The 12329-nt window shown below is 35.0% G+C and overlaps 1 protein-coding gene across 1 annotated transcript in view; it reads left to right on the top strand.

The window, feature by feature from the left end:
* The window catches only part of LOC136803514 (adhesion G-protein coupled receptor G6-like), a 42357-nt gene that overhangs the window by 22609 nt on the left and 7419 nt on the right, over window positions 1-12329 (top strand). The window contains exon 2 of the mRNA XM_067060256.1: window positions 11096-11701. Within this exon, the coding sequence (XP_066916357.1) occupies window positions 11131-11701 (571 nt within the window). The 5' untranslated portion in view covers window positions 11096-11130. The remainder of the gene's footprint in view (window positions 1-11095; window positions 11702-12329) is intronic.

The raw sequence follows: 12329 nt of genomic DNA on the forward strand, positions 1-12329 counted from the left end.
AGAAAATTCTTGGCCCCTTGAAGATTGAATTAGAGAGAGTGTACTTACTGTCTCTACTTTCCGTTATCTTCTCAACTTTTGCTGGAAGCCTTTGGACTTCAAATCTTTCTCCAGAAGTTTGAGTTGCTTTGATAAATATTCTTCATCATTGATATCTCCAGATATATCGATGTATAAATTAGGTGCCAAAGAAAGGGCAATATTTCCTTTCCACTGGCGAGGATTTTTCATTGAGGGGTCAAGGACTATGGCTACCATTGGAATCCGTGTGCTGGCAAAGGCAAATTCTGTGCGACAATTATCTGTATCATGACCGGAAACCACTTTATTGTGATATCGCTTTGTAATAAAAGCAATAAAACATTTGGTGTTTTCGATCCCGTTAGCCATTTGTTCTCTTATGTTACCGACCATTCGTTCATTGTCGAACCAAGTCACATAACCCATCTTCTTGATCGCCTCGTTAATTTTCGTGACTTTTTCATGGTTTGTTCCATCTTCACCCCAATCGTGTGATAAGAACAAATCAGTTTTTCGGTCAGATGCAACAGCCATATCCCTCAGTTCAGTTCCTGAATTTGATGAGACAACTATAAACTATAAAGTATTCTCTCATCTAATGATTCTAATTCGGGCATTATTTTTTCAATCGATAAATCTGAGCTATTTAATTAGGGAGAGATTTGCATTTGAATTAAGAGATCAAAAGGTCTTATTTATGTTTTGTGTATTGGCAGTAATTAACTACAAACCGTAGGTGGCCAAAATCAGTAACTGGGAACAGGATTCTATTTATCTGTTTATTTACCTTATAATGAAATCTCCTTACTCTTCATCCGCCATCGAAACTGCACTCGACTCCATTGCCTGTACCACACGACCACGGCTTTTATCTTGACAACAGAGTGATCAAAAATCGTGTGTTGGGATAGAGATAGGCTAATCACCATACAGCTTTTAATTAGAGCCTTCTAACATTGATTTTTAAGACTATACAAAATTTTATCTTTAAATGTTTTGATATAATGTTCACTCCACTCCTTTTTTGTACTTTTTTCATCAATGCAATGTTTTGATTCAAACAAATTTCGAGAACAAGTTAAGAATATTTGAAGTCTTCATGGACTTACTTCATTATTTGGGAAATGACAAAACAATACCCATAAAATGGTAGAAATGAGAACATTTTAAGAACATTTTTAGGCTTGGTGTTTGGTGAATATACACCTATACACCGGTTCCACGAGTTGCGAATAATGGAACGACCTCCAGACATGGTGGTTAGCTGCACATGTTTTTTTGTATAAGCAACCGAGTTGCTAAGGGTTATTCAGCCCTGGGAATAAATAAAAAAATTAGCAATTTGGCCTTAGCAACCTTGCCCTGAAACTGAGCATGAACCGGGAAAACAACCAAAAATACCTAAAAAAAGGCATTATTTGGCATTAAAATGTGCACCGATGGTATTTTCATACCAAACTTAAGGTATTTTGGACATTAAATGAGATGAAAAGTCAAAAATTTTGAAGTTTTTAGGCATTTTTTGGTCAAAATCCATAAGCAGCTTTGTGGCTGAAATCTCGAAAATCCTTAGCAAAACTCCAACTCTTTGTTGAAAATTTGCTTATAAAAAAGAAATGTGTAAGCAGTCCTGGACAAAGTTAAAGACCGGTCTTCACTTGACAAAAGATTACATCATAAAAATGTAGCGCGCGCTCGAAAAAAAAGTTGAACACATTTCAACTTTTTTCAACGGTTACATCAGATCGCGCCAATGGAATTGCTTCATTTTTCTTTTGAACAATAGCGTGGTAGCTTTGCTTGAAAAAGTGCGACTGCAGTGCGCGCAAGTGGAGACCGGTACCGTGAATAGCACAGGTCAAAATCATATATTGACGCTGTGCCGACGAATCGAGATTCTATGTTGGGGATGGATTTTTTTTCTCTTAACAATTAGCGGAGGGACGTCTATTCGGGAGACAAGAGTATGTATCACAATCTTAGACGTAAATGGATTGTAACCACTTCATCAGCTGCTGAGAACTCTGGAAACAGCACAATAGGTGGAGTTGGTGTTCTCCTAAGTCCTTCAACTTGAATCTCTGAATACACGTTTTTTTTAAGAAACTAGTTTTACCAAGCAGCCTCAATGTTTCATAAGAAATTGGCCTTTTGAGCCTTAAATGTTTCTTACATGTTTCTAAACTTTTTGACATAATCAGCCTCGTGGAAGGCTGGATTGGAAGGTTCTTAAAAAAAACGAATTAAAAAATGTTATTTTCTCATTCTCAGCCTCAGCATCTTTCTCAGAAGTTTTTTTTTAGATTTTAGGCATTCTGAGCCTTGTGTTTCTTAAAAGTGTGTTTCTTAAAAAAAAAAACGTGTAACGTGGAAAGGATATCTTCACGCATCGTTATTGCTTCAATGGGAATCCCGCATCATGACTGTCATCGTATGCTACAGTCCAACAAAAGCCTCAGACGCGAACGCAAGATGTACACGTTTTTTATAAGAATATTCAAAATTTCAGATGTTCTTACTAACTTTTTGAGTTTTGAGCCTAAAAAAGTTCTTAACATGTTCTTATTTTCTCCATTTTTTGAGAATTTTTGTCCCTTTTCTTAAGAAATTGGCCGTTTTAGAGTCCGCAAAGCCTTAAAATGTTCTTAACTCGTTCTTAACATTTTAGCCATCGAAGCCTTCTAAAAAACATGTAATTAACTTCTACGATGACCTCTCCCCTAGCGTTAGGTATGTTCCCAAATACAATATCCTCATTGTCGGAGGCACGGTCTATTTGAATGATCACAAGTTTTCCTACCAGAACTTTCTATTTCTAAGTTTGGAAGTACTTTCTATTTATTTTTTCCCTACAACCCTTCCCTCTCCCCCCCCCATCATCTAGAAATTAAATTTAGGTTCGGGTAATTAACCCGTCCCTGTAAGTATAAGTAAGTATAGGCTTAATACTCAGAAAGTTAAGAACATCTTAAGGCTTCAAAAATGGATGTTCTTGTTTAACAAAACGTGAAAACTTATTTCCCATTCAACAGACGTTTGTAACCCGCTTTGTTTTCACACAAACGTTAGATTGAAAGTCATTCAGCAGATTTCGAAAAAAGTGCCGGACGGATACAAAAAAAGCAAGATTTATTCTGCAATCTAAAATGTGGCGCTAATGCTTGGTGATTCCTCTCTAGCCTCTTGGTCTATATTTCATTGATCCAGTCTACTGACACTCAGGCTAAACAAAGGCAAGGTTAGGCTAATAGGAAGTGGCAATCAAGTAACAGTAGACTCTCGTTTATTCGAACTTCCATTATTCGAATCTTTCTATAATTCGAACTTTTTTACAGTTCCCTTCAGGGAGAAACCCTCTTAAAATACTTTCTATAATTCGAATTTATTCCCAGCCCCGTCAAGGAGAAACTCTCTTGATAGACTTTCTGTAATTCGAACAAAAACATTTCCCGTTTGTGATCGAATTAGAGAGAGTGAATTATGATCAAAAGCGTACAATGTAGCGGTTTATGTTTACACATGAAGCAATTAACGTCACTGTAATATCTAAGTAAATAAATGTTAGTGTAATATGATAAACCCTCTTTAAGCTATGTGTACACGTCTTTCGATAAGAACAAATTATATAAGAACATAAGGCTTCGATGGCCAAAGTACTAAGAACAAGCTGAGAACATTTTAAGGCTTTGTGGGCTCTAAAATACCTGATTTCTTAGGAAAATGGACAAAAATACTCGCAAATTGGTGAAAATAAGAATACATGTTAACGACATGTTACGGCTTAAAACTCAGAAATTTAAGAACATCCGAAGGCTTCAAAAATTTTGAGTGTTATAAAAAAAACGTGTATGTTTTGATTTGCTAAGGTCTTGACATCTTAAGTACAGGGGATGGAGGGTAAATTATCAAACTCTGATTATCAATATATAGAGAATTTCATCGCTCCATCGTAGAGATGTTTTTGATTTTTCAACTTTTTGTGTAAGCCTTCTTTTTCTGTTAGTTAAATCAAGACATTTCTCGCCGTCAGTAAAAATAAACTTTTACAAGACACCAACTTTTGTTCGTCTACAGTACTGAACTTGTTCCGAAATGTCATGTTTTTTTTCTTAACGTTTTTCTCTCATGATGTACATGGTTGACGTGAATATGATGGTTTTTTTAGCAAACTGGAGTCGTTCATTATCCTTCTGTTACAGTAATATAGATGTTATATGATAATACCACGAAAATTAATTACAGAATAGTACGAGTTTCTACTGCAATTTGTTTCTTTTATTATTTTTTGCTTGCAATTTGTGGTATGTCCTTAATGATACCCCATCGACCTTTAGAGAGTCTCGAAAATTTTGTCCATCTTTTGACGTTTTTGCCACCCTTAGAGAGACTAAGCCAACATTTTCGAATTTTAGCCCAAATTTCAAGAATTTATGACCCTTTGAGGGAATTGATATCTGCTTTTCGTAACATTGTTATTGAAACAGGCTAGTTTAAAAAAAATTTATACAAGAACATTTAGGCTCAAAATTGCCAAAAAAGGAGCACTTTAGAATCGATTTGGTTTGAATCGATTGATTTTCTTTACTTTATTTTAATGATAAGGTCACACTATATAAACGAAAAAAATTGGTAAAGTTCTTATAATTTCAGCACTTGGATTCTGTTTTTATTCTAAGATTTACTTTAAGGGAGAAATTGAGCTTTTAATTTTAAGGCTTGTTACACTAATTCTAAGAAATTACATACGAAAGCTTCAAAAAATTTGTATTTTCTTATAAAAAACGTGTACCTTTGAAATGGTTTTAGAGCGCGAAAATAATGTAGCTGTACACGTTTTTTTTAGAACAAACTATATAAGAGCATAAGGCTTCAATGGCCAAAATTTTAAGAACATTTTAAGGCTTCGCGGACTCGAAAACAGTCAATTTATTAGGAAAATAGACAAAAATACATAAAAAATGAGGAAAATAAGAACATGTTAAGAACATTTTTAGGCTTGAAACTCAAAAAGTTAAGAATACGCGAAGGCTTTAAAAAATTTGGATGTTCTTATAAAAAAAACCGTGCACATGAAGAGTTTTTGGGGAAAAAAGTAATTTAATAATCCAATCAAAGTTTGCGGTCAATAAAAATACCCCCTTTTTATTATTGAAGTTAATTGGATCGGTCAATTTGTAAGGTATTTGTGATAAGACTGTGTCAGAATTCATCAGTTTGTTTTGAATGAATGTGTTTTTGTACATTGTAATGTATAAATTCGTTTGTCACATATACGAGAAGTAGAAGGTTGATGAAATTTTGATTTTTTAATTGACGATTTGTTTTGAGAGTTTGGAGAGATGGTATATCGTTTAAGTCACTTGATCTGATGTCTTTTGCTCCCTCGACAACCTTTTGAACCTTCATATTCCGCTATAAAAAATTCTCGGTTTGGAAGCATTTTTGTTTCATTCTATTGTTTCTCACTATGAGCTTACGTTGAGATATTAGTTTGTTTTGCTCACTTTTTGATCATTTGATTAAATTTTGAACATATTCCGGGAGGGGTATTTAGTAACGTGACCAAAAACTTAGCAAATCGATTTTGATCTTTTAGTGTTAACAAAGGAAAAACTAACAAAAATTCTAAAACAAGGCTTGCGGACCAGTGTTTCTACATGGACTATTATATATACCAGCTGGCACACAATGTTCACAACGTCCATTTAACGTTAGATGAACGTTGAAACAAGGTTGTGTTTCAGCTGGGATGACTTTAAGTACAAGAATCCAGTGAAGGATTGTTGAGGATCTGTTTTTTACCTTTCCAACTCTATCTAAGGATTACAATAACAACCAAATATCAAATCTCTCGTACGAAAGCCAATTAGAGCCATTTAGATTTTCCTTTAATTTTTTAACGACGAAACTAAAAAATTGACGTCGTCGAAAAAAATGACAACAAAACTAAAAAATTGACGACGAAACTGAAAATAAATTGTTACTTCGTTTCGTCGTCGAAAAATATCGACAATAAAACTAAGAAAAATTGAAAATGGTGGAAATAATTGCAATTGCAAAATGGAAATATCATTGATCCTGGTGGATTTTGAAGATGATTCCATCATTTGCACTTTTGATTAGTTCCAATGATTACATTGACATCGGTGATTCTAGCAATTTCCACCATCACATCCTTAAGGCTCATCATTGCCAGCTTTTCTTTCACAAGAACCATCTTCACCAGCATTGCATTCGCCAGAACTATCAAATCCATCTTCAGAATCACCAGAATTAATGATATTTCCATTTCGCAACCATCAGGACCACCATTTTCAAATATCTTTTAGTTTTGTTGTTGATTTTTTTGACGACGAAACGAAGTAACAATTTATTTTCAGTTTCGTCGTCAATTTTTTTGGTTTCGATCTCATTTTTTTAGTTTTGTCATTAAAAATTAAAGGAGAATCTAAATGGCACTAATGGACTTCCGTACTCTCGGGCTAGATTTTCCCTTTTTTGGATCTCTTTAAGGGTACGAAAAACCATGGAAATTTCTTAAAGGTTTCGAGAAATATTTTGAATTTTATACTCTCTAATGGATGCTTTTTCGCCGAGTTCGTCCCTCTAATGGTATCTACTTTGCCAAAAGTAGATACCCTTTTTTTTCGGATGTCTTATACGGTCTGAGAAGGAGAGTTATTGTCGTCGATTATTGGAGAGGCTTTCAAAGAGTATGCTTTTCACAAAGAAAATTTGTAGTTAAACTATTACAGTCATTCTTTTTACTCAGGGAGTGCCTGATCTGAAATTTCATACCAAACCGTCTATGATGTCAAAGAGAGTTTCGATTTCTCAAAGTGTTTATTTAAGATAAGCCGTCATCAAAAAAATGTGTACAATAGCTATCTTTGATAATCTTTGTTGACATTATTAGACTGTGAATATTTTACTGTCGTAATTGGTCAGCCTAAGCTGAGCATTCAAATCCGTAAAATTCATTTCTTCTTCCATCATCATAAGACGGCAAAAAAAAAAAATCCGATTTCCCGATCTCACTTTGATTTTTAAACTTTCTTCCGATCGGGTTAACTTTTTGGGTACTTTTAGCGTGCGTTGTTTTTACAGATCATAATGTTGTGTTTCAAGATGGCGGCTCAAGCGATAAGTCAGATGTGATAAGTCAGTGTTGTTCCGATCGGGTTAACTTTTTGGGTACTTTTAGCGTGCGTTGTTTTTACAGATCATAATGTGGTGTTTCAAGATGGCGGCTCAAGCGATAAGTCAGATGTGATAAGTCAGTGTTGTACCAAAGTATTTCCAGTGTAAATCTGTTGCAAGCTTCTATTTCTGTCATTTATTTGATTTAACTCGGCAAATCAAACACATGATTTTCATCAAGGGGATTCTTTTTCTACACCTTTTGAAGGTTTAAAGCCGTTTGCTCAAGTTTTTGTTTATGTTGAATTTTCTGATACTTTTTATTGCTGCTTTTTATTAGTTTTTGCAAAAAAAAATATTTTTCTTGTTTGCCTCTAGGTGGGATTGATGGTGTTATAATGTTATTGGAATTTGATAAAGTTTACAAAAGTACAGCTACTGTCTAAATTTTATAGAGACTGGATGCAATCGTGCTTTTTTGGACTTGGTTTGCTTGGACGTGTTTGATAAGGCGAATCGCAAAAAATTGTTTGGTTCCCGTCATTTCTACTTTAAAAAGTGGGGGTCAGTTTGTCGAAAATATTTTTCTTTCATGAAGCAGCTATATACATCTTGTTGAAAGGGAATCCGTACCCGTGTGGACTGATCTGAATTAAGAAATTGAGAAACCGTGGATAAACTGGTTTTCGGTTTACTCTCCATTAGCACTTCGATTTGAAAACTTGTAAACACAGAGCGTGCAGAGGTCGACAGTGGAAATCCAGCAAAGCAGCGGAAAAGCTTTCCGACTCTCCAACTCTACCTACTGACCGTAAATCAGGGGCGGTCAGATGACGGGAACCAAATGATGACATCACATCTCCTATTATTGGACTTGCAAAATTATGACAAATGGTCTTTGGAATTTGATCAATTATATTAATATTAATATATACAGTTCTTGTTGAAATTGATCAAACTATTTTTCACGCAGTTCCGGACGCAGATAGTGTTTTTCTAACCTTTTCTAACCTTGGCGCACGTTTTGACTGAATGATGGAATGGAATGAATGCCGATAACAGTTTATACATATCTCTTATCAGACTTGCAGAAAGCGGACTGCAGAAAGTTATGAAAAATGGTTTCTAGAATTTAATGAATTATACTGTCAAGTTACACTTAACATGCACACTCTCGTCACAACTTGCACAGTCATAACAAACAGATCCATCTGGTCTTCATTTAACATTGTTTTAAAGTTTAAAAAACACTACCAGTGCTTGGCACAGAAGAGAGGAATCCCAGTTGAAATTAATTGCTACTCCGTTGCCCTGTTGAATTTATTTATTATGGTCGTGTGTTTATTCCGCCAAGGCGGTAAAGCGATCGCCCAAATTCATAGACCATTCAAAAGGGAGTTTAAAGCAAAATAGGGGGAAAATGAGCTTCCCTGCATAGTTATGAATTTTAAGTTTTGCTTTCGATTATCATTTGCAACCAGCAAAGTCTTCAAGATGGTTGTGTGCATGTTGTGTAACTTGACGGTACTAAACTACAAAATTTATTTACGAAGACTGGATGTAAATTATGTTTTTCTGACCTTGCCAAATTTTGGCTTTCACTGAATAGCAGTCAGTTTTTACGTACCTCATTGGCCTTGCAGACAACTGACAAATGGTTTCTGTAATTTGACCAAGTCTACCAAAATACAGTTCCTGTTGAAATGTTATAAAAATGAACTACGTTTTGCAAAGATTTTGATGCAAATTGTGTTTTTCTGGAGTTTGCGCTTTGTGACTTAAAGTTTGTAGCTTGTTAGTTTAAAGTGTTATTGGAGTTTTATCAAGTAAAACAAAAAGTACAGTTTCTATGTATATTTGATGGATATCTTTATTTTGGTTCTGACGTTTTGGCAATTTTCTTATTTATTTCTACTAGATAACACTTCGTATATCTGACATATGGATATTGTCTCCATACTTTGATCTTCTCGTGTTGGGGGGGGGGGGGGCTTGGAGGAGCTCTCAGGCTTGTTTTGAATAATTTTAAATCAAGTTATCAAATGTTTCACATTTTGTACATTATTCAACATTTTTAGTCTAATACTCTGTTTCAGTACATCTCTTACATCTGTTAACCCACTTATTAAAGCTATCTAGCTAAGCTCTATTGGCTGACCTTCCAGCCTCGGCTGGTTTATTGTTATGTTAAGAAATCTCAAAACTTGAAAAGTTCTTTGTGACTCTCGCAAAGTAGTTTTTTACTGTTGAGAACTTTTGTACATTTATTTTGGCAGCTTCGCGATATAAGGGTGAACGAAATCGTCGGTTTCATGAATATACGTCATCGATGTCGGGTTTTTAGGCGTTACAGTTAACTTGACGTATATTCATGAAACCGACGATTTCGTTCATAGACGTTTTCCAAAAATTTTGAAATCTTTATAAAGTTCTTGTATTTTTTAGATTTCTTAGGGAAAAAGAGAAAAAAATACTCACAAAATGGTAAAAATAAGAACATTTTAAGACCAATTATTTTTAGGTTCAAAACTCAAAAAGTTAGGAACATTAGGTGACTTCAAAAATTTGGAAATTTTCATAAAAGACATGTATCTACGGTGTTTCATAAACCAAAGTCTTTCTCCAAAGATTGAGATGGGGTTTCGTGCACAGATGTATAAATCCCGAAGGGCTAGATGGCGTGCTTTGGCTGAAAAGTATGCCGTATTTCGGTAGGAAATCCTGCCGAGGTCACGTGATATTACAATAGAATTTCAGAACTTGACCAATCAGAAACTTTCGAAAATAATAGCAACAATATTCTGTGTGATGTTCACTTCTTTCTGCATGGAAAAGCTTAAAACACGCCTAGCCCTTCGGGCTTTACAGAAATCTGTGGTTTTGTGAGCTTAGAAGTTAGAAACCAGTCTCTATATATTCCCAATTTTTACGACTTTCAAAACGGTGATGGATTCTTTATAAGAGCGAAAGACACAAATATATTTTTCGGATCCGGCATGCGTTAATAGTGTCAGGACCTGCAGACAACCTAGTAGGGTTGGGTACGAGTGTGGTTTGGGTGTTGTTGTGTATCAGATTGGCTAGAAATAGGGTCATTATCAGTTAGGGTCAGGCCTGGAAGCTCGAAACAAGCACTCTTTTGTGATTTAGTCTGGTCTGTTTATACAATATAAGTAGCCTTCAGAAACAAACTCCTGGCAGGAATCCGTGGCGCAGTGGATAGAGCGTTGGGTTTCTGATCATTGGAACCTTGCATTTAGTGGGTTCGAATCCCACCGGAAAATCATTCAAACATAAACATAAAAAATAACTCAAAAAGTCCCAAAAGTCAGAAAAACTACGAACTAGAGACTGAAAAGTACGAAATAAGTCTAGATGTGTCTTTCGCATTGTGAAGAAGCCACGACCTTTCAAAACGCAAAATACAGGAAAGGAAGGATATTAGTTAGAGGAAGAAAAAGATTACTTTTGGTGAATCATCAAGTTTGTGTTTTGAGAGATGTCAAAGATCTTATTAGTGAGCCCACGTGTTTAGAAAAAATGAAGGCTTGCATAGTTGTCACTGTTAAACTCATTCATTAAAATGATGTTGACACGGTTTAATGTTTTTGAGTTTTGGAGAGGTGAGGTGTTCTATCGATAAATTGAAAAATCTATTACAGTTGTGTTCAAAATTAGAATAGAGGTTCCCCATTATGTTTGGTTAGTGGCAGAAGCAGGGTTCATAGTTTCTCTATCTCTGAATTATTTCTGCAATAGATTTCCTCGAATTGTCACTCTGCTCAATTACAATAAGCGCTTATTAAGCATAAGTGGAGAAACCAAGAAAAATAGTTATATTTTTCTCTCTCCCTCAGTTTTCAGTGAAATCTCCGGGGGCTCTCGGCTGCGTTCGCAAAACTTATTTTTGATGAAATCTATTCTTAAATTTCAGATAACAAAACAAATTTCAAGACAACCTGGGACAACATGTACATATTTATTAAAACTCTCATCTTTCTTTTCACTTGCACTCAAGCCATCAATGCAATCGATTTCGTTCAGAAATACACTTTATCGAACGTCGATAAAATCAACGGAAAAGACTGCGAAAAATGGACATGGAAAACGGATGCACCACAAAGCACTGATAAACAAATATGCTTCAATCCCAAAAGCGATAAAATCCTTTGCAATTTAGAACTTCCTCAATTTAAGCCACCCAAAACACCAGATGGAAAAATCACAAATTTGATTTTAGAGTTTGATTATATACCGGACGTGACAAGTTGTACCGGACGCTGTGGAATCAAACATTCGCTGCTAGTCTATTTAAAAGAATCTCAGCCGCAGGAATTATCTGATGTTATTACCGGTACAAAATCAAAAACCGTAAAACGGACATACCATTTTGAGAACCCGGATAATATTAATGGAATCTATTTCCGTATGACTCCGATAGATTATTGCGGACGGATCCGAAATGTGAAACTGTATATTGATGAAATTGCATGTAAGAAAAATCAACTGGAATTGGCCGAGTTCCCGAATTTTTTGAAAGGTTTGTATAGTGACTTCTTTTTCTTCGAGAAACTGTATAGCTCTAGTAGTGAAAGATTCTCATGCGGAAACATGTTTACTGTAAACCCAAGATTTAGAAATTGTAAGATTTGAACAGGTTTTTCCATTGAGTTCTAATACTTGTACAAGTTTTTTTTATAAGAATAAACTATATAAGAACATAAGGCTTCGATAGTCAAAATGTTAAGAACAAGTAAAGAACATTTTAAGGCTTTGCAGACTCTAGAACACCGATTTCTTATGAAATTGCACAAAAATACTCACAAAATGGTAAAATTAAGAACATTTTTAGGCTTAAATCTCAAAAAGTTCGAAGACTTAGACAATTTTGGATGTTCTTATACAAAACGTGTATACAAATATTCTAGAGCACTAGGTTTTATAGTCTGGTCATGTGGTTTCCACATGTTAGCATGAACAATTTAAAGCCAATATGAATTTTAGTTAGGTCTAGCTCAGACGGCCGACTTTCTGCCCAGTCTATTATAATTGTTAATAGTAAGCAAAAAGTGAGCACAAAGTTGGCAGTTAAAATCTATGCTTGGAAAAAATTGAAAGAATTCAATGCATTAACGTCAAAAGAGGGCAATGCATCGACTTTAGACAGC

Source organism: Clytia hemisphaerica, unplaced genomic scaffold (genome assembly GCF_902728285.1).
Source record: "Clytia hemisphaerica strain Z4C2 unplaced genomic scaffold, Clytia hemisphaerica genome assembly, whole genome shotgun sequence".
In the NCBI taxonomy this organism is placed as follows: Eukaryota; Metazoa; Cnidaria; class Hydrozoa; order Leptothecata; family Clytiidae; genus Clytia; species Clytia hemisphaerica.